At 37.9% G+C, this 23,963-nt stretch overlaps 1 protein-coding gene across 15 annotated transcripts in view; it reads left to right on the forward strand.

Moving 5' to 3' along the window:
• TENM3 (teneurin transmembrane protein 3) overlaps positions 1-23,963 on the forward strand; it is a 1,337,386-nt gene that overhangs the window by 1,258,510 nt on the left and 54,913 nt on the right. For 8 of the 15 annotated variants that reach the window (XM_084518183.1, XM_084518194.1, XM_084518192.1 and 5 more), the window contains 5 exons: positions 12,103-12,129; positions 14,647-14,793; positions 21,654-21,870; positions 22,915-23,034; positions 23,431-23,692. In XM_084518183.1, the coding sequence (XP_084374309.1) occupies positions 12,103-12,129; positions 14,647-14,793; positions 21,654-21,870; positions 22,915-23,034; positions 23,431-23,692 (773 nt within the window). The remainder of the gene's footprint in view (positions 1-12,102; positions 12,130-14,646; positions 14,794-21,653; positions 21,871-22,914; positions 23,035-23,430; positions 23,693-23,963) is intronic. The other 7 variants (XM_084518190.1, XM_084518191.1, XM_084518193.1 and 4 more) reach the window with 1 other exon arrangement.

Here is a 23,963-nt window from a genome sequence, read left to right on the forward strand (position 1 = left end):
AGCATGCGGAAACCTTTGGAGATTATTGTGCCTTTATTAATGGAGCTTTTCTTACTCAGTTATGTACAGTATGTATGACCCATGCACAGCACATTCTCTCCACTGCCCAAGGCTTGACAGTGCGTTAGCATGGAAGATTACTCCTGTAGGTAAGGGAACTAAGTAGACAGAAGAAAGTGGAGGAAGTGTTGTCCAAAAGTTTATAATTTTTAAGTTGATTTTGAATAGCCATAGAGCTAAAAAAATCACAAGATAGGACAGTAAGTCTAATAGTGGTAGAGGTGATGGATGTGAATATTGTGTGATTTTCTTTTGCTACAGGCTGTAAAGAGGCTGGAGAAGTTCAACTTCTGTGGATGTTTTGGGAGGGCTGTAACTCGGAGTGTGTGGGCATGACTGAGTCATCACTGGGGCATGAGTATCTAGAGAAAAGGCCCAAGCTACATTCCCAAATAGCTGTAGCCCTGGCTGGAAGGCAGGATAGTGATGCTGTACGTGGCAGTCACAGGAAACAGTGGCCTGAGCTTTGAGAGCAGGGAAAATGAAGGTCTGTTTTGGCTGTATTACTGATACCCACATCATTACACCAGAAAGACAAGTCAAAATTCCATTTTGTACAAGGGAGTCAGGTGTGAAGTAGTAAGATTGATTTGTGAGTTATTTTTAAAGAAATCACAATTGATTTTTTTGTTTGTTTGTTTACAAATGAGAGTGCCCAGATGTAGAGGCGGGGGGGGGTAGGGAAGGCAAGATGCAACTGTGCAGGACCCTGGGAAGAATTGATGGGGTTAATATTTTTGAGGAGCTTCCAGAAAACATGCTGACAAAGTGAGTAGCGAGGTGGGGAGAGAACTGCTTTTTAAACAATAAAATAAAGTAAATCTTTAGAAGTAGGATAAAACCTTTCCCTTGACCGCTTTAACTTGCCAACGAGCAATTACTCAGCAGATCACTCTGCTGTTGGTCTCACTGACCTTGGCAGCATTTCAAGGGTTGTAGTTATACACGGATGAACTGCTCTTGAACAATTTTTCCAACATATTAGGCACAAACAAGTTTTTTCTCAGTGCTGGCCAAGTAGGTTTGTCTTCCCACCTGTTTATTCTTCAAATATGTGTTTACTTTCTGGCTGCTGCTATAAAAATAGTTTGATTTGTTTATATTACCCTCACAGCCTTGAAGACATGTAATGAGGTACAGTCTGTAGCCTGCTGTTAATATTTATTTTTCCTAGTGCTGTTTTCTTCAGGACCCCAGTGCTATGGAGAAGCCAGGTCATTTTACTGTTCATTTCCAAGAGTTGATCCTACTTAGTGGAGTAAAAATTGATGCTTCCTCAGCTTGGTAAATGGAGAGTCAATTTACTTTTCTCTCACCTGTCCTAGAGTATATAGTAGCTCCCTCTAAGCAATAAATTTCAAAATACTAAGGACATCAGAACGTGTCTCCATGCATACCAGCTCTTTAATGTCACCCTCCATTTGTAGCCCAAGCATTTTTCTGTTATTTACAACTCCCAGTTTGGTAGCAGAATATTTATCTAACTTCTGTTGAGCACAGGAAAGACTCCCACTCTGCCTTCATATCCCCAAAATTGAAATAAGGGCATCTTTCTTATTTCTGAGTCATTAACTGTTTAGCTACAGTAGTGTGAAAAATTTTAGAAATACAGATTTGTTTGTCTGATGCAGGTATTAGCTGGAAGGCACATAAAATGCAATGGTCTGCATTTACAACTTCTTTGGGAAAGGAACATTCCAAAGAAGTTGTAAATTTTTAGGCCAATGCACTTTATTCACTTTTGGAGAGAGGAATAGCCCACCAGATCTCTAGCTGGTCGCACAGAATGCAGTAGATAAGTATGCATTAAGTGCAGAGGTGCTAACTGGAATGTTCACTGAATCATCAAAGTCCATAACTCATTTGGATCAAAGACATAATGGTGTTTTTTTTGTGAGGCGTGAATGCCACTTCAAATGTAAAAACTTTCTGCACCTCAACTTAAAATTTTTATGTATTTCTAAATGTTGACTGTGTGTCCAGTCTCATTTTCAGTTATCCCACTGTTTGTATTTTTAGTTGACTTTTATTAAAGGACAGAAAAAAGGAAAAGAAAAAAAAAACATAAACTTATTGCTGTAATATAAAGAAGATAGTAATGGTACTTTTCTCTAAAATCTTTTACGCCCTTGATTGCTTTTTGAGTTATTATGTTTTTTGTTTATATTCCCAAGATCCTCAAATGGAAATCTGGCCAAAGGAAAGTCTAATTGCTCTAAAATTTCAGAGACCATTTGTTTCTTTTTATTCCAATACTTCAGGACTTTGAGAAGCAAAATAATAGATGATTGCAAAGGTTTGCTTTTTTTGTTCAGACAAAATTTTGACATCTGCTACTCAGCATGCATTTGTTAAACATCAACGTTTCCCTAAGGCCAGGGATCACAAGACTGGAAATGGGTTTTAATATACATTTAATGTTATGTACATTTGGTTTGTGAGAGAGAACAGAATAGACTAAATAAATTAGATTTTTCCAAGTTTTTCAAGCAATGTGTGTAGTAAAGTGGGCAAGGTTTTTTTGACTACTGTGGTAAGCATGATGTGTGCTGCTGACACCCACTGGTCCGTTGTGCATCTCTAGCAAAGGGTATCTCTGACGTAAACACCGTACCTAATGTGGGCCACACCTGTGAGTCATTTTCTTTGCTCTGAACACATACTTGCAAAGATTTACATCAAAGATGTTCAGCAAAACACTACACAGTGTTGTGATTAAATGAATCTAATGAGAAATAAAGAAACTCAAGATTCATTGCTTTGTTTAGCATCTTAAAATATTGAACTAAACACTGGCACTATATATTACAAATACATGTTCCATTTTAAGGCTATCTAAATTGCTTACTGTCTTTTCCCTCTAGAAAATCATAGTATTTTACCATTTCTTGTATCCATGTGAAAGCAGGTTAAATCTACAGTTTATTGCAAAGCTATGGAAAATCACCTGTCAATTGTTTATTTGGTCTGGGAGTAACATTGATGGATTTGGGTTCAGTGTCCATGTTTCACTTTGTGAAGCTTAACCTGCATCTCAGTGTGATACAAGACCACACATGCACAGCTGGTGCCCAGGTGAAAGCCTGGATGAAAATTTGCTCTGTAATAAAGTTTTTATAACACAGTTGTGCTAAAATATGTTTTAGTTTCCTTTCTATCCTGGCTTGCAATGAGTTCAGTGACCCTCTCCTGTCTTAGTTGTTGCTCTGTGAGATTGGAACAGATATTTCACACGTCTCATTATTTTTTGTGATATAACTGTTATGTACCATGAGTAAATTAAGTAACTGTCTTAGGAAGCCCATAAATATGAATACTTTTCCAGCTGCTTTTCCATTAAACTCTGTTAGCTGAATGAAATTAGTAAATAATTATGTTGGTGGGGAATCTGCTATATCCATGTGCTGTGTAACATCTCAGTTTTACAATGCAGCTTAATTTTTTCTATAGACCAAATTAGTTTTAGGGTAATCTAAATTGCAAATTGGCCAATTTGCATTAAAACTATGCCTTCTTGTTCAGATTTGTCAACACCTCTTTTTTAAAAAGTCTTTAACATTAAGCATGGGTGGGTAAGACCATCTGTTTATGGAGCTTGCCTGCAGCTCCATTACTTAACACATGAGACAGGTTACAGCTGTTTAATTGTTATCGTGTTGAACGATTATCTTTCCATCCAAAATTAATGTTTATATATGTATGCATGGAAAGCAAGTCATTAAACGTAAGTGATCTAAATGTGGATTAATGTCATTAAGCATTGATATTAATCCCTCAGGAGGGCTAAAGTTAGCGTAGTGGTATTCAAGCTACTTTAGAGTGCTGTGTGATGCTACCTTACCTGGTACACAGGACTGAAATTCACATCCAATGATGGTCTGCTGTAGAAGAGTACAGCTTGTAATATGTTTGTATTCCCTTGGAAACTGGGATCAAAATGTTTTAGCATCTAAGAATTTTCCCTAAAAGAAGTTGAGAAAAAAATAACAAGGGTCAGAAAAATGATTAAATTAAATTTTTCTCTGCATTAAATAATGTTAAAATCAATCAAACAAAAAAAAAAAAGAATTTTCTTTAGCAAGAGCTTTCTAGTTTCAGCTATCTTAACTAGAAAACCAGGGAAGTCATCCAGTTTAGATTTTCAGAACTACAGAAAAAAGAAATCTGGAGCATGCTCTTGTAAACTCATTTCCATTAGTACAGACTCTGCCCTGGTTAATGGGAAAAAAGATTTTCTGAGTATGAACAAACACGAAGGTATTTGCATGCTGTTTTTCTATGTGACCATGAGCAGCTCAGAGGTATTCCTAGCACTGAGGAATGCTTACTTTAAAAAGTGTTCTCCTTCCCTAAACCATGTGATCTGCACCTGCTTTCTTCAACATGTGTTTAGCTTAGGTCTCCTTGTATTACAGATTTCAAATAAGACTACATGGAAATGACACTTCATCCTTTTATAACATCAGAGAGCAAGTCAGGACAAATGTTTTGCTCCTGTTAATTAAATGAAGTCCTCATAGAAAACTTGGTTTACCTATATATCATTACACCATATATCTTTGCAGTATGAGTTTGACAAACAAAATTATGGAGCATTTTGAGGCTTTGCTTGATGTTCCCCACCTTTTGCAGGTTAGAGGGAAAGCAACATATATTATGATGACCATCCTTATCTCAATACTGATGCTAATATGGCAAGTATGTTCTACTTTTCTACAGAGTTTAAATTACCAAATATACTCACATTTCATAGTGTTTTAATGTTTGTGTTAGGCAAAATGTGCCTTAATGTCTTCATGCCAAGAATTCTTCATAAACATTAAGATTCTTTTGAGATTTTAAAATTTTGATCAGAAGAAAATGTTTTCATTCAAAATAGAATAAATACTGCTGTATTAATACATTCTATAATTATCAAAATTCCTCAACGTGTCTGTTTCCTTAGTGTAGAATTCATGGAATTACACTCAGTGCAAATTTCACCTTAAATTAAGATCTGAAGGAAGGTATATCCTTTGCCATTCAAACCTTTTATTTTCAAATAAAATCTGCCAGAGATTCAAAACTAATTACATCAATATCAATTAGGGCACACAATAATGGTGAGTGAAATCCTACTTTCAAAATTAATGTCTCAAAAAAACCTGACCTCACTGGAGTCAGGATTTCACCACACTATTTATACCTGTACCATCAATGCAAAAACTTAATAGAAAAGAGAAGATAACTTTCTTGGCACCCAGAGGACTGATAACCACAGTTTAACAATATTTCATGGAATTTAGTGCAAATGTGGTTTTCATCTTCCCTGTGCCTGAAGAGTATGTTATTAATTTTCCAGGCCAAATCTTGAATATGCAAAATAATTTACATGCTTTGTAACTATTAAAATACTCCATTACCAGCTAACTTGAAGATAGTGCCCACGTATCTGAAACTGTAAAACAAAGTGAATTATTTGTTCAGGCCTTAACACATTCCAAGACCAAGTATCTCAAATACAAATTATCTGTTACCATACTTTAAATTGCTAATTGGTTGATTTGCATTTAAATGAGGACCACATGTGAAGTTCAAGTTAGGCACATTTTCAGAAAACAGCAGTATCCTCTGAGATAAGAAGAATTTTAAAGTGTGCTGCAAAGCTTAATTCAGTTGAAGTGGCCAGAAAGTGAGTGCTATTGTAAGTTGTATAACTAGCTACCTGCTGGTCAGACACATTCTGAAAGTATCTCTAGTCAGAAAGAAAGATGGAAACAATAATTCTTCCCATCCCATCCTGTCCTGTTCCATGCCCTAATATGTTTTCAAGCCAAATTTAACTTTCATGCAGTTGTTACGCTATGCATCAGATTATACGTGCATCTGTCTGTAGAAGCTCTTTGAGAGTTTGTTAGAGGTCTCAAACAGGTATTTGAACTTTTTCATCCTTAAAGTGTGAGACAGTTTGAAATCCTTAATGGCATATACCCTTTCTTCTAAATCCTTTTTCAGTTAAATAGATGTTAAATAGAGAAATACACTGCTCATGAACATGTTAGAAAACATGTACCAAACTTACAATGTTTATTATAGCCTTAAAAGCAACTAAACCTTTTATTCCAAGAGTTGTGGTTTCCAATACTAATGATAAGAAGTCTTGTTTTAAAGTAAGATTGGGATTGCCTCCAGAACAAAAAATCTAGAGGATAGTGGGCTTCGGTGCCTGTGAATGTAAAAGCCCGTGGAAGGTTGCTGTGAGGAACTGTTGCGGTTTTGGCAAGGGATAAATTGCAGTGAATTCAATTCTCCCTGCAAAGACTTATGCACTAGGACTATGTAGACGTTGGAGAAAAGCGCAGAAATGATGAAGGTATGATTTTGGGTTGAGAATTATGTTTTGGCCTACCTAGAGAGGAAAACAAAGAAAATTGCCGGAAACCATTATTCCAACCATGTGTTCCCCTTTACAAGAAGGGCAAGATGGAAATTTAGGAGTAAGAGTCTCAAAAGGAAAGTGTTTGTAATCCTCCTCTATTGGCAGCAACTCTCTGAACATATGGTACGTCTAAGACAAGGTTCTTACAAACTCAGAAAAAGGATGACGACCATGAGTTGCATACACTGGAAGAACATGTGCTTTCAGTACTGTTAGGTGATGAATAGAGAGAATTATATTTGCAAATGATACCAAAGCCTGCTGCCCCCAAGCACTTTGGAAGACGGGACAAGAATTTAAAATTACTTTAACAAATAGAACAGGATTTGCAGAAAAATAGGTGCAATTCGATGAATGCAAGGTTTTGTGCTTAAGTCAGAATAATCAACTGCACAAAGTCACGTTAGGAAGCAGCTCACCAGGTAGAAGAGACTCAGAAAAGACTGTAGTGAATCATGAATTTGACATGAGTGAGCTGCTCCGCAGACAGGCTAGAACAGTGGCTTTAAAATTGTAGTGAATTGTGGCCTCCTGTAAGTTTTCTGGTAGCTGTATGGACCTCCTCGGAAATTTCATATGGATGCATGGCTTTTTTTAGTTAGCCTTAGAGAATAAAAGCAGTTGCATAAAGGAATCAATACATCTTTCCCTAAGTCTGCTATGGACAGGATAAGAAGTACTGGGTTTAAATATCACAAGGGATAATTTTTTATTACATTTGAAAGATGTTTTAATTGCCAGGGTAGTTAAGCTGTGGCTGGGTGGACATGAGAGGGACGTTCTTCAAGGTGCGCTGCTAGGAGAAGTGAACCAGAATGAGGAACTACAGACTGAGACTTGAGTAGGTTAGAGTGGTTAGGACAGAGCAGTCAAATGTTTTTTGGACCAGTTCCCCCAAAACAAACACAAAAAACTTGGTTCAGACGAACTGCATTCTCCCTAAAGTTTGCAATGAAGCTCTCAAGAGTTTCTCTTCTGTTGGCAAGTGCCTGTGAAAGCACTGAGAAAGCAGTGTGCCTCATCCCCTGCTACTGCTTGGCTGTGCAGGGAGTCAGCTATAATGTTCATAACACTTCGTTAGCACAAATGGCAGAAGTGTAGGTGGCTCATCAAAGCTTCCCTGTCACTCACCGTGAAAAAATGTAATGTCACAGAATGGAATTTCTTTTTTTCGCCCTTCCTTTTTTTTTTAAATTCATTTTGTGTACGTAAGACCTGAGAACTTTCAGCTGCCCAAAAGACAGGTTAAAAGAACATCAGTAACAAAATCAAAAACACAAAGCCGGGAGGCCATGAGGCAACACTCAGTTGGCCCTTCTGTCATTGTCATGATGATTAGAAAAGAAACAACATATATAGTATCAAATACATTGTAATAAAAATATAACTACATGGAGTGCTGAAGGAGGGCTGTCAGTTCTGTACACTGATGAAGGAAGAAGGGTATAAAAATTAATTTTTCCTCTTTTAGCTCTCTCAAATTTCTGCTGTTTTCTTTAGGAGGGAGAGGCTGTAATGTAACAAAGAAGGGAGGCAGCTGCTGGTGTTAGGGGAGAGGACACAGGGGTGCTGCTCGCACTTTCAGGGTAGAGCAAAAGCAAAAAATAAAAGTTTTTAATTTGGGCAGACTATGAATGACATGGCTTTGGTCACATTCTTTTGTATTTTTACATCTAGCAGTGCTATGAGGTCAAATTCTGCTCTTGCTGCAAAGTAACTCATGACTCCTGTGGAGCTGTTGAGTTGATGCTGTAATGGGCTATTATATGCTACAAAAAATACGTGGTATGTTGTAGTTTAGTGTGTAGATTACAAAGATTATGGTGGGTGAAAATGTCTTGTGAAGGGGTGTGGCAGCTTCACACTGTTGGATAACTGAGCTCCACCGCAGCGCTCTCTCACTCACCCTCCACAAAGGAGCTGGGTTAGAAAATACAATAGAAAAGGGCTCAGAGGTTGACATAAGGACAGGGAATTGTTTACCAAGTACCAGGACATGCTAAACAGATTTAGCACAGGGAGATTAATGTATTGCTTATTGCTAATAATGGAGTAGAACAGTGAGAAACTAAAAGCAAACTAGAAACACCTTCCCCCCATCCACACTCTTCTGCCTCCTCCCCCTGAGTGGCACAGGGGAATGGGGGTTACGGTCAGTCCCTAATACTTGGTCTCCACCACTCCTTCACAGTCACTCCCTGCCCCTGCTCCACATGGGGTCCCTCCCACGGGATGCCGGCCTTCCCAAAATGAGCCTGGGGGGCTGCCCACAGGCAGCAGCTCTTCAAGAACTGCTCCCACATAGCTCGGTCCCACGGGGTCCATCCCCCAGGAGCAAACTGCTCCAGCACGGATTCCCCACAGGCAGCAGGGGAGCTCCACCTCCTGCCCTCTTTCTGCACTGCCCTTGGGGTCTGCAGGGCTGGTTCTCACTCCTCTCTCCCAGCTGCTGTTGCACAGTTTTCTTCCCTTTCCGAAATCTGCTCTCCTAGAGGCCCAACCAGTGTCACTCCCTGGGTCAGCTCTGGCCAGCGGTGGGCCCCTTTTGGAGCTGTCTCTGGTCTGACATGGGGCAGCCGCTATGCTCTGCTCACAGAGGCCACCCCTGCAGCCCCCTGCTACCAAAACCTTGCCATGTAAACCCAATACAGTAATAATAACATAAACTACTAGAAATATAAATTTGCTATACAGTATTTAAAAACATGTCACTGTTATAATCCTTTATGACGGAATAATCAGAATAATGCAGTGCTATAAGTATCAATTAAGGAACATCAAATCAATGGGTATGTGACTCATGCTGATTTAAACAGGAACTGATTGGGATAAATGGATTTAATATGTACTTTTATTCTGTGGCTATTCTTTCTTACCTAGAGGAAGTAGCATATGAATAATCTAAGGAAGACACTGACTTACATCTCTGGTAGGAGACTAATGGGAGACATTAAATTTAAAAAAAGAATAAAATAGGTCTGGGTTCTGACTGGTTATGAAATATGACATGTTAAATGTGAATTTGCCTGACTGTTACCACTTCTTTGTAAAACACATTAATTTGCCACATATTTATATGCAAATCTACACCCATTTATAATACAATTTATATTTTATATTGACTGCCACTTACGTGTTCTTGGATTTTGACTGTCCTAGAAAATGTACAAATTTTATACTTGTTTTTCTTTATTCCATTTGAAGCTATATTAACTCCCTCTTGAAAGTCCCTGCTTGAAATAATACCAAAACTTTAAATTTCACAGTCTTAAACCCTGCAAGAAAACTGTTGCGCATACATTGTCTGGTCTATGGCTAGTTTATTAGACTCTTTAAGGACTTCACATAACCCAAATGTGCCAGATGTTTAAAAATATCACAAAGAGGAGCACCTGCAGAGATACTCCATCCTCCAAATCCCACCTAGAATTCTCTGCACAGAAGGGAAAATGCTTGTATTTTGTATTTCCACACAGAACTGGGTTAATCCCTGTTTCAGTTTCAGGGCCATAAGCATAAGGAAGATAGTATGGCTAGTTAAACCTCACTAAAAAGTTGTGCTATTTTTGGTCACCTGTTTTCTGCTTTATGATTCTAGGATGCTGCATGTTCACAGAGTAGTTTCTAATGTTGCCCTTAATGTCAAGTGATCACAGGTAGAAGGACACTGGGATGTAGAACTTGGTTTCTGCACATTAAAGGTTTATGGTCTGGTACTGACTTCTTGTAAGACTCCTGGACACACACACACAAAAAGCAGTTTCTGGTTTCCTTTTTTTTTTTTTCTTTTTAACGCAGATTTTCTGAAAAGTGATAGTATGAGGCGGGCCATTTGCAAGGACTGTTTTCTGTTGCCTAGGAGGTTTTACCTATGTTCCATTTTGTTACCTATCTGTATAGTTGTGGAGACATTTAATGTTTCACTGGTGGACAGATGCATTCCCTAGGTAGACCTAATTGCTTCAATTTTATGGAAAAAACTTGATTTTTCCTCCACACTTGCTGCACTATTCTAAGAGCAGCTGTGTAGCAGCAAGGGGAATTATACTGGATGAGTAAGAGAAGAATTTGATCCACCCTGAAATGCAGCTGTATCACTTTTTGTTTGTGGTTTATGTGAAAAGGTACTTACTTTGCTGCTGCCATTCTAATGTTCTATAATTGATGTTTTCATCTTCTTCCTTTGTCTCCCTTTAACCCTATCATTATAGAAAAAACAAACAAACAAACTGTGCAGTGGACAGCTGACACTTTCTTCAAGCAACAGGGACTAGGAAGTTTCCACCTCTGTAGTTGTAGCAGTGATTGTGTCTTCTCTGGGTCTATGCAGCTCATCACCTTCCTCCTTCATCTCAGGAAGAATTTTTTCCCGTTCAATCAAACTGGAGGAAATTCTATGGCTGGAAATGCCTTTCGTACCTCAGATACACAAATTTGAGGGTCAATAGCAAGTGACACACAGTAGTTGCCAGAAAGGGTCCACTGTCCAGCACAGTTTTAGAAAAGGACAGATTTTGAAAGTGAGCCCATATGGGCTCTGCTGGGAGATCTTGTCCGCAGCAAAAATATGGAATTGAATCTGCCATTGGTGACTCGGCTTTGCTTGTCCCTGCTACAATGGTCTGCAATGTCCCATCACCTCATGTGCAGGTGGCTGGATTTGGTAGACTGCAGTGGACCAGTCCTATGCGGTTTTGTTTTATGTATTTGTCCCTTTAACACAACTGCATCTGATGTCTGTTTCCTAAAAGTAAGGAGGGAACATACAACCTGCTGTGTTTCATGTATCAAAAGTAGGAGCCTGCTGTTTTAAACCCATCTTGTGCTCTATCTTTCATTCATCCATCTGTCCTCCTCAATTTTTTTTTTCCTCCTCAAATGTTAATTGTGGTAACTTATGAAAAAATAAGTCTTGCTTCTCTTGGATATACTGTTATTTATTTTTATACATCTAAAGCCTGAGTTTAACTGTCACCTGTTTTTCCAAATGAAGTGGATCACCATGCTGCTAACCCCACTATGCCCTCTTCAACCCTACATATATGGTCTTAACTTATTTACATAATCGGTGTGTGTGCTCAGAAGAATAACTGGTTGAATTGAAGCAGAAGGAAATTATTCCTCTTAAAAATACTGTTAATGCAATCAGAGTTAAGATAGTATGCTGGTTATGCTGTCAGAGCTATACGTGACCTGCAAATTAAAGATCTTCCAGTATGGTCAGTGTTTTAAGCTCAAAAGCTAAGTAATTACTCTTAGGTTGTGTTGAAAATTGGATTTTTTAACTAGCTTTGATTATATTTTTGTTATACGTAAAAATCAAAGCATGTAAAGAGAAGTGGGAAGAAAAAAGAAAGACCTAGGCTTAGAAATGTGGCATCTTTCCTCTGCAGACCTCCTTTTTAAAATACTATTTCATTGAGTCATGAGTATGTTTGCTGAAAAGAGAATTTCTTGCATTTTTAAAGGCTGTGAAATACATTTTCATTCTGTGATGTAAGACCTCTCATGTCAGGAGCACCTGCTTGATTTGCATGTGAATTCTGAACAATTCCTGTTTTATGTGACACTTCTGAAATGTCTGTCTGTTTTTTTTTTTTCTTTCTTTCTTTTTAATTCTCAAGCTCACTATTTGGATAAGATAGTGAAAGGTACTGTATATTTGCTCTTTGATGACATGCCTATACCTACATGTATATTTTAATATCTGAATATATAGTGACAAACGTACCAGATTGGCAAAAGAATCTTCTCTCACATACATTTCATGGATTATAGATTTAATTCATATTACTTTCAACTCATCTCAAATTAAAAACGAAACCTTGTTTATGTTATTATCATGACATTTTATCAGTTATTATACCTTTTTGTACAAACTGTATACGTGCATTAGATTTTGTTTGAACCAAAAACTGAAGATAGTATTCATTTGCTGTTTGGTTTGTTTCTTTGTGAGTTTTGTCATTAGATCTCTACCTATGAAACAGTAAATATTTAGGACACAAAGCAAAGCAAAACTCTTGTCATAAAACAAGTGTCATTAGTTTCAAAGAACAGATTAATTATAGATGTGTGTTTACATGTGGATAGATCAATAGAATAATGCAGGACTTTAAGCTTCGGTTTATCTGAATGTAGAAAATCTATAGAAAACTATTATTTGTATTTTGTATGACACTAGAAAAAGCTCGTATGCAGCCTTTTCAATCAAAAGATTAAAGGATGCAAATGTCTAACATGAAACAGCAAAGGGTTTTTATCTTCAGTTATGGTGAAAAATTTATTTTAAAAAATGTTTAAACTATTCCTACCCCTCTTTCCCTGAGTATCTTTTTTATTCCTTATTTGTGTTTTGTTGTTTTTTTCTCATTAAAATATGGCAATATTCATGGCAATATCCAGGCTTTCACACAATAAGTCTTGAGTGTACCCAGTTGACTCCTAAAATGCTCTGTCAGTAGGGCAGTTAAATATGTAAGTCTTCCATAAATTAAACAGAAGAAACATTAAGGAAAAAATAGCTCTCTGTACATCAACAAATACTACTAGCAGCTACAGTCTGAAAGAATAAGCGTAGCAAGACTAATTTCAGCCTAGCTTGGTAACACGTAACCATAACTGTAGCATCACCATACATCCTCATAAGAGGCTCTTCTCATTTTCTGCCTTCTAAGAGTAGTTTGACAAGAGTTGAACACTCTTCATAACTTTTTCCGAGTGTTTGCAATTTGAAACTCTGAGGTTGAAAGGAGTCAGTAAATTCAAAATTCTTTAGAAGAAAAAATAAGCTATTTCTTCTGAAATACTGTTCTGAGCTCAACTAAGTTTAACCAGAACAAGTCAGTAGACTAGTTCATAACAACAGTAGTTCTAGCAAGTGAAGTATTTAGCCACTTAGCTTTCTTTTGATAAAATTCTGCAGAAAATTGTGTCCAAAAATATCTGATTTATAGCCACTTTCTCATAAGATACTTAGTGCCATATCTGTACTTGCTTCTGTCAGTGTCTTATCATAGTCATAGATAAGGAACACCAAAATCTACATATTTATAGTGTTGTCATCCTCATACAGATCATGTTGGCTGCATGCCAGATTTCATCACTAGGAAGTGACAGCTACTGTTTTCTTTTTTCTTTTTTTTAATGTAATGTTAGACTGAAAACAATTATAGATTTTGGATATATTAAATTATTTTAATTGTTTCCCAAATTTTCCCTCCTTGGCCATAAAAGCAGACAAGATAGGATATAAAGGTAATAGCACAAAAGCCTTAGGGAGATTGTCACAAAAAATCACTCTCTGCTATCTGTCTTGAAGCACGTCACTACCGTGTTTTTGTTCAGTCTATCAATGTTTTATTGTGGTCCTTATGGTATTTCATTTTGTCCGTCCTAAGTAATCAAATACGCACAGCTACTACATTTAGTTGGAAATCCTGTTGGTCCTGTCCCATCCGTATGCAGCCTGAATCCTAATGTCTGTTAGAATAGATGCTAAGCTGCTTCACTATTTCCTGGGCTTTGCTTATTCTGTGAAAAGGAATGTACTTCTGGCATAAAGTATAGTCATTAAAACCAGCCTATACTTTGTGCAGTTTTTAACGCACTGTAATTTCACATGAATATACGGCAACTCTGAGACCAGATAAAGTTAATGTTCTCTTTTATTATGTGCCTAAAAACATCCCGTTTTCCTACTTCATAATTTGGAGGGATTTGTTCATAGTAACAGGGAGTTTAAACATTTTTGCCAGTAAGTAACCAATACTGCATAGAGCAAATGACAATACCAGCACAGAAAAATGTATTATTTTATACAGCTGTGTTTGCACTATGCACTCATCTCTTGTTACCCTGCCAAAAAAAAAAAAAAATTGAAAATCAAACTTAATTTTGTCTGGCCTGCAGGTATTTGGAGGATTGATGCATTTATTTCCTGCCTGTACAGGTAAGTGGTGTCTCAAGTGTCAGGCCAATCAAAGATGCCACTTTGTTAAGAATTACATTCCCCAGGTAATGTTGCTGTTCCACTCCATGTGCAATTACAGTAGTTGTGCTGTTATAAAGGCCTGTTCCCAGTAAGTGTCCCTTGTTTGTATCTTTTATTTGACCGAAATAATTGCAATATTTAAATCACCTGTGGTGTTCTTTGTCTGTTTCAACAGAGGGCTGCCCCGGCTTGTGCAACAGCAACGGAAGGTGCACGCTGGACCAGAACGGCTGGCACTGCGTCTGCCAGCCAGGATGGAGGGGAGCGGGCTGTGACGTAGCCATGGAAACTCTGTGCACTGACAGTAAGGACAACGAAGGAGGTAAGGTGTCATAGAGTCGTAGAATCATGGAATGGCTCGGGTTGGAAGGGGCCTTAGAGAGCATCTAACTCCAACCCCCTGCCAGCAGGGGGTACGCCAGCTGGATCTGTAACGCTGGGGAGGGTGTGCTGAGAACCAGAGGTTTTACAGGCAGGTGATAAAATGCTGCTACGTGCTCACGTTTTACTAGCTCTGTAAGAAAACACTGAGGTATGCACTGCTTTCATACGGCATATCAGCAAAGCCTCACAAGATGCTTATGACAGGTGAGATAGGTACTTAGAAAATGATGGGTGTCACCTTAGTTTTCCTGCGGTGTTCTTTTGTAGTGGAATAAAGCATCATCTCAACTTAGTGAACTGTACTAGGGAAGAAATAAAAAGGAAGGAGTTTATGTTTGCAGTGACCTCACAAGGAAATTATCCCAAGAGGAAAGGCCAAAGAGGGCCTTTACATTTTGACCTATGATGCTATTGCTGGAAACAATTGCTTGCCCAGTCTACAAAGATAGCCTGTGAATACTCAGATAATTGACAGGACACTCCCAGAAGTCTTTTCCTTTTCTCTCTTTTTTTTTTTTTTTTTTTTTTTTTTTGCTTGCTTCTCTGCAGTCTGTCACTCAGGTGACAGGTAACAATCTGCAGTAAGATGCAGGCAGGACTGCTGACTTAAGGAATCAATCTGCAATCATCGGTGTAGGGTAGGGAAGGGAGAGGGGCTATGACTTTGGCATGACTCCAGAATCACACACAAAAACAAGACTAAATGTGAACGCAGTCATATAGTAGGTCAGCATAATAATTTTGTTCTTTCTTCCATCCTCCTCTCTCATCAACTCTTTTTTTTTTATTTTTTTTTTTTAACACATTCAGATCTGGAACAGAGATAACAAACTCCATTAGGGACTCTGGTTGCTAATATCATCTATGGCTGACTTTGTTTTGCAGCTTAAGTCTGCATATTCCATTGCCATTGTTGGTTGGCTGTTTGCTCTCGTCTCCCAATTGCAGTTGGGATTTTAGAAATCACAAACATAAACAACAGTAGCATTTACTTCCCGAGGAAAAAAAGAAGTTATATGATCAAAAGAGTACTGCTATTTACTGCTTTACATATCATTGGATTTACTACACTTCTCTGTTAAATATTTTACATTTTAAGTGAACTTAGGATCCTGAAGAATATGATGCAATCTGGCATACAGGGAGCTAGTGTGAAGCTGAATTTCTGAAGGGAGCAAGAAGACTGATTTATCCATAGCATTTCCATGCAGAGATGTGCTGTTCGAAGAATAAAGTTCATGTGGGCTGGGAGATTATGAACATAAGGAAGAAAGAGAAACCTTCAAGCATGAAAAGAGACAAAGCAAGGAGGAAGAAAAACTAGGTTAGAACATAATCTGGAGGAAGAAAGATAGATGGCAGGAAAAAAAGGGAAAAAGTTGAAAGTCCAGGGTCAGACTAAAACAGGTACTGTAAGCGTTAAGGAGAATAGAATGGCATTATGTATCAGAAAGTGAGCGGGAGAGTCAACAGCAGATAACAGAGCAGTAGGAGGAAGAGGAGCAAGGTGAACAGGAATGCACGTAAACAGAACAAGACAAAAGGAGATGCTCCTTCAGACTGAAAACAATAGTAGGTGTTTGTGAGGAAAAGGGGAAACAGGATGGGGAATTGTAGCAGAAGGATCTAACAGGATGACTTAAAGTTCAAAAAGAAAGAACAATATTGCAAAAATAATACTCTAATAGTCTAATAATACTCTAATTCGTGTTGCTTGTTTTCTCTTTATTTTTTTCATTACTCCCTTTACAGACATTATGCAGCTATGTATGAGGAGGGGATTGGCTAAACAGTTTTTTTGCCATGAGAGCATATAACGCTCTTTGTCACTGACATTTCTCTTTCAGTGGACCTTATTTTTAATGTGCATGCTTCAATAAGGAGCATATTCACTTCTAATCTTGATTAGTGGCTGAGGAATCGTGTTAGAATATAACAAATTAAATTAAAAGTTGGAAGCATACCAAACAAAACTGGGAAAGGAAAGTCCTTTTTACCAGAAACCCACCCAGAAAGAGAAGCACTGTTTCTTCCCTTTCCAAGAATATGTGCAATCAGCTCCCTGATCTCTCAAGCAAGCCATTCAGATTCCAGACAGCTGCAGGTGATGGCACGCGGATGCCTCTATTGTATTTGTTTACTCTGCAACGTTAGGTTATCTGAGCACTTCTGCTGAATTTATACTGATGACTACAGGTACCTTGATTTACATCGCACTAGGCTCAGTGGTAATATAATTGGAGTTATCTTAGTTGTTAGCTAATTGAAATACTGTGGTTAATGTTAATGTTTCATCATACACTTGATAAAATATATGTAATATATTAATATGAATATAATTCATTAATAACAGTGTCTGCTGCTCCTCTGATTCTTAACTCTTTCTTGGACTGATTGTTCAAATCCCATGAACATGAGCATCACAACAACCTCAATGGGAAAATTCTTCATGAGAAGCATTAATGGCATCAAAGCACCCATCTAGATATTACTGACATATGATGGGATGATTACTCATCTTCCTTTTAATACAGATTTTTGAGAGTCCTGCAAATCCTTTCCTTTCCCTTTAAGGATCACAGTTGCTTTATCTTTTCATGTGTTTGATTTGGGTAGTCTGTTACAGGATTTTCTTTCCATTTTAGCAATCCCCAAGGAATGTGTTTTCAACAAGCAGACCTTAGGCTGAATTAAGCTCTTAATGACTTTTGTGGGGAGAGGAGAAGTCAGAGTTGTCTGTGGGTGGAAGAAGCCTAACTTCCTTACTTGGCAAAAAATGCATCCCTATTATACTTTGACAAAGTGGGCCATGTTTTGTCATCACTATAGGAAGAATAAGCTGTTGACTTTTTAGTTTAGGTGGGTCTTTACTGAACAGATTTCCTTTGTTAGGCTTGCTTTTTAAAAGCTCCTATCCAATTATTAAGAGCAGTTAAAGGTTTCCACCAGCAGAATTGAAAGGATTATTAACGTTCTTTTATTAGTAAAATTAAAATTAATACTATTATAAAGCAAAGCCTACTTAGCACTACACTACTGTGCTTTTGTAATTACTTGCATAGGCTAGGATGGCTGGCTTAGGGTAGTCATTGTCTCAGGGTAGTACAAACGCAGACTAATTTGAGTATGCGATAGGTATGTGTACAGAGATACTGCAGTAGTAACATTGAACAAGATACTTGTGTGCTGCTTAGGAATAAATCAAGCAATTTCTGCTTTTGTGGGTTTTCTGACCAGCTGCTTCTACATGCAACCATTTTTGCTGTCTGTAATTGAGTCAATTTGTTACACCCCATTGTAAAACTGAGCTACATGAGGATAACAGAGTTTTGTTAATACAGTTTTCCAACCATTGCAGCCTCTTCCCTTCATGTGCCACTGGCACTGAAACCATCACGGTGGGATAGCCAGCATCACAGCTCCAAAACTGGGCTATTCCTTTGCAGGCACTGAAATTCACATTGTGGAGATTCTTTGCTGCCTAACTACACAGTTGACTTACTTACCAAGAATGTGATTTATATAGGTCCTTGGCCATGATCTACCCCTGGCGCTAGCAGAACTTGTGCCCCGGAGTTATTTTGTCCCGCATGTTGTCTTCCAGGAGTTCTACACATACACCTCAAATTCCATTCAAAAGTAGACATGCCCGCTGATACATCTTATTTTGTAAACATCAGAAACACAGGAATCATGTCTTGATTCTTCTCTTTTTTTTTTTTTGTTTGTTTTTATTAGTCTCTACAAAAAAGCAATTTTGTCACTTCCATTGCAATTCTGTCCATTTTGATACAAAAGGAAAAGTAACATTAACAGAGATTTCTACACCTATACTTTAGCTTTTGAGGAAGAAAACAATAATGTGTTCATTATGTCTGCTGTGTATAGAAGCACCACTTACATCTAAAACAAAAAAAAAGGTACAAAATAGCCTTCTGAGACTGATAATGATTGTCCAACTGGCTAAAAGAATTTCTATTTTCTTTATAATTTTCCTATTGCATTTGAGTGATATAACTGATAAGCTCATGTTAAGCTAAGTCTTATATTTTTCAGGCTAAACAGCATTCATCGATATTTTGCAGAGCTATTTCAGAAAGGAAATTTTACTCTGCTTCACACAGTGCAATAGAGTAGGCAACTTAGTGGTACTAGATAGCTCTAGCCACATATGTACAGAGAAAGAATGAAAAATGTTTGCTCAGGTTATAAGGAGCCAGATTCATAACCATCCGTCACTCGCCTGGGCAAGTTGCTGATAAACTCCACAGAAAAATAACAAACAGCGTATCCCTATATCTTGGCTGGTGAAAATGAGATTCTTTCTCTGATTGATGTTAGCAGAGAGGCTTGTAAAAATGCATTTCCAGCTGATTAGTTCAGAAGGTGTCAATCTCATGCAGTTTTATGACCTGCAGACTGTACTCCAGATGTACATTTGCTTTTTATAAACTAACAAAGATGAATGACTAAATTTGAGCACTTCTTTGGCAACTGCATGAGATATTGCCTGGGAGACCATACAGAGATATAAAAAACCCAAACTATGCTTTTAACCATCAGTACCCCCAGCTTTGACACTGATCCAGGCAGGCTTCTAGAGCTAAAACCAGAAGGGATCTCGGTGCTTTAGCTGGAAAGGGGTTTCACATTGTACAAGAGTGAGACCAGAAAATCACAAGAAGCACAGATCATTTGAGGCTGGAAGGGCCTCTGGATATCATCTGGTCTCGCTGCTCAAAGCAGGGTCAGCCAGGGCCGGTCGCTCAGGGCTCTGTCCAGTTGGGTTCATCTCCCAGGATGCAGACTGCACAGCCTCCCTGGGCAACCTGTTGCAGTGTCTGATGGTTCACGGTAAAAAGTTTTCTGATGTTTAAACAGAATTTCCTGTATTCCAGCCTGTGCCCGTTGCCTGTGGTCTTTTTGCCAGGCACCACTGAAAAGAGCTCCATCTTCTTTGCACCCTCCCATGAGGATTTCATGCATTGATGAGATCCCTCTCAAGCCTTCTCCTCTCCAGGTTGAAGAGTCCCAGCTCTCTCAGCCTTTCCTCTTAGGAAAGGTGTTCTGGTCCCTTAATCATCTTTGTGGTCCTTTGCTGTAGCATGTCCATGTCTCACGTCCATTTCTCTCATGTACTGGAGAGCCTGAACAGAACCCAACTCTACAGGTATGGCCTCTTTCTGACACAGCCCAGTATGTCATCAGCACCTTGGTGCTGATGGGGTGCACTGCTGGCTCATGTTCAACTTGGTGTCCACCAGGGCTCCCGAGGTCTTCACAAAGCTGCTTTCCATCTTGTTTTCCGCCAGCATGTACTGGTGCCTGGGATTGTTCTGTCCCATGTGCAGGGCTTTGTACTTCTCTTTGTCAGACTTCATGAGGCTCCTGTCAGCCCACTTCTCCAGCCCGGGAAGGTCCCTCTGGATGGCAACACAACTCCCAGGTGTATCAACCACTCATCCCAAAGAAAAATCAATGATACTACTTTTCTCTTAAAAAAGTTTAAACTTTGATATACTTAACAGGGACTTTTTCATCCCTTTTATTTTTCTCAAACTGACTTCAATGTCAGCTGAGTTAAATAAGAATTTTAAATGTGCAAAAAGAATAGAAATCCCAGCCCCTCGATGTTCTGCCAGGCTTCCCACCAATCCACACAGCACGGCAGTTCTTAGAGGAATACCTTTAGAAGATCTCTGTTTACTTACACTCTTTCAACGTATGATTGAACAAAAATGGATGATAATTTTCCCTGCAGAAAGTTTTACTATAAAGCTAGATTCTTTTGTGAGAGAAGCAGTCACGGGCTTCCTCAGAGTGCTGCATTGGTGTATTTTTCATTTTAGTGCAGCAAGCAGGCTCCCTCTCTAATATAAATGGAATAATAAAATGTTTGAGCTATTTCAGTCTTGCTGTTCTTTTGGGGAAACAATTATCAGCAATGTGATACCATATTACATTCATCTGGAAATTTTCTGTAGCTGACATTTCCAGGCTCATTTTCCTTACGACTTTACTTACAACAAATTAGTAGTTATCAATTTGATCTTGATTTTAATCTTTCACCAAATTAGATTTCCAGTGATGTGACAGATCTAATGCTCATTATATGTGAATATTTCAGCACATAAGCATAAAAGCACCCATGTGTTTAAATCTTTTTATAGTGGCCAGTATTCCTCATCATTTTATTCAAAATAAAATCTAAATGTTAAGTACAGATTTTGTTCTCATATATATTTTCATGCAAAACAGTTGTGGAAATTGCCTTTGCCACTAGCAACAAAACCTTTCTGCCAAAGCATAAAGGAATTCACCTTGATAAATGTTGTGAAATATTTAAAGCTACTCACAGCATAGATATGCTAAAAAGTTCAGGAAAACAGCAGAGTGGGAGTTACTTGTTTCTTTTCTCTAGCAAGCCAAATAACCTCAGATAAAAGCTACTGAGACCCATCTAAAATGCTTAATATTTATAAGTTAGCAGTGTGTGCAGAGCCTGAGTTCCCTTCATTTTCTGGTTTGTTCCACATGTTTATAGAAAAGTATCGAATAAAGACATTTAATTTATGCAAGATCCTGAGTGCATTTAGCTTGCTAGGATTTCCATGGGAGTTTAAGAACTCAGTGGAAACAAACTAACTTTTCTTTAATTTAAAGTGAATTCATTAAAATCTTAATTATTAATACTCTTTCATACTATGTAATTTTTTTAATCTCTCTGCTTGCTGACTCATTCACATACAAAAGGGCAGGAGGAAGAGTTTGTTCATTTGTGTGAATTTCTGCCAACAGATGGGCTGGTTGACTGTATGGATCCTGACTGCTGTTTGCAGAGTTCTTGCCAAAATCAGCCTTATTGTCGTGGGCTACCTGATCCCCAAGATATCATCAGCCAAAGCCAACAGTCGCCATCTCAGCAAGCTGCCAAAGCATTTTATGACCGGATCAGTTTTCTTATCGGAGCAGACAGCACTCATGTCATACCTGGGGAAAGTCCTTTTAATAAGAGGTGAGCATGACTCATCCTTTACTCATGAATACAAAAGCAATTGAAAAGCGTGTGAGGTGCATGCTAGAAGATCCACTGTGATTGCAGATTTAATTGAGTGGACTTTCAGAAAGACATTTTCTCTTAGTATATCAGATTGCTTATTTTATCTCATTTCCTAAAAAATTCAAATTGCCAGTGCCACTAGGTTGCAGCAGGTGTTTGCCGTACATAGTACCTGTATTCTAATAGGGCACTTTATTAATGATTAAATAAATCTTTATTTAACCAGTTGATTTGGGCTAGCACAGTTGGAAATATATCAAAGCAATGAAAACACTTCAGAAGGAAAAGCAAAGCTACACTTTTTAAACTGAGCTCACTAAATAATATAAATTATGAATTAATATAATAGAACTGTTAAGTGCACGACAGTATAATTGCATAAACTATTTGACTGGTGCTCTGCGAAGCAGTAATGACCTGAAAATAAACCAGTAACAGGAAGCAGGTGTCTCGGATCTCACTGAGTGAAAGAAGATGATTTACACTAGAACCACTGCGTTTGCAGTAATTTAACAGCATTAATGTGTTTGGGCACAGCAGTTGATTAAAAGTTGTTGCACAAATGTTCCTTATTGCTCTTTTAAATTTTGTACTTTGTAGTCCCTGCAGTTTTACAGATTGCTTTGATACTAATTGAAAAGTACATTTTTCTTTAAGAACCTGCCAGAAGTATGACTTACAGAACATCTAGAAATTATAAGTTCTTAAAATTCTTCAGTGTATTACTGGGCTTAGTAACTCAGTACAGAGTTCATACAAAATGAACCAAAGTAAACTCAACCAAATTAAAACTAAATGATAATCTGTAGATGTTGAGGTATGTGTTTATACAGTGTCATTTATGTGAATTTGTAGATGAGTTGAAGGCTCAGGAGTGATTTTGTTAATTAGAGTTGATACCATATCGAGATGTATGTTTGTTTGCTGTGCTAGCTATTGTTCATTCAAAAGAGAACTAAAAAAATAAAATAGATTTGTAATTTGATATTTTTTTCACAGCCTTGCATCTGTCATAAGAGGCCAAGTATTAACTGCTGATGGAACTCCACTCATTGGGGTCAATGTCTCCTTTTTACACTACCCAGACTATGGATATACAATCACTCGCCAAGATGGAATGTGAGTACACTTTGAAGCACTTCTAAGACATCAAGACAGTAAATAAATAAATAAAGAGCTGCTTGTAAAAATAAACTAGTAATTAAATAACAGAAACAACAGACCTGAAAAAGTGGTTAAGCAACGCTGCACTTTGTACATTCTTCAAATAAATATAAACATACCATATATGTACTTTGGAAGTAGAAGGCCTTGTTGAATTTAAATGCAGCATCCGAAATTCTCCATTCTCTTAGTGCAGTATTATGTAATGTAATTTAATTGATTTCTCCATTGTTCCCAGTAGAGCTATTCTTTCTTCAGATCAGTACAGTAGGATGAAGAATCAATCAGTAAAATGGAGGCTGTGGATGGCTGTGGGAATTTGCTCAACAGCTGCCACTATTTTTTTTCTAGGTTTGACTTGGTAGCAAATGGTGGTGCCTCTCTCACACTGGTGTTTGAGCGATCGCCGTTCCTGACACAGTATCACACAGTGTGGATTCCCTGGAATGTCTTTTATGTCATGGATACCCTGGTCATGAAAAAGGAAGAGAACGACATTCCTAGTTGTGACCTGAGTGGATTCGTAAGGCCAAACCCCATTATCGTGTCATCACCTTTATCTACCTTCTTTAGAATTTCTCCTGAAGATAGTCCTATCATCCCAGAGACACAGGTAAAGTGTATTACAAACAAGTAGTATTTTATCTTAGGCTAGAATTAAGTAACTGTAGTGAAAAGACTGTAAATTAATTGTTTTTAAATAAATAATCCTGATAAGAATTTGCAATGTGGTTATTTTTAGACCGATTTATTTATTCAATGTGATATTTTTTTTAATTTCATTTTTTAAAAATCTAAGAAAACTTGGTGCACGCTAGTGTCTTGTTTTGTATTTGTTTGCATCATTAAAAGGACAGAATGTCTTCATCAATCAGGCACTGCCC

The sequence above is a fragment of the Aythya ferina genome (genome assembly GCF_964211825.1).
Source record: "Aythya ferina genome assembly, chromosome: 4".
NCBI lineage: Eukaryota > Metazoa > Chordata > Aves > Anseriformes > Anatidae > Aythya > Aythya ferina.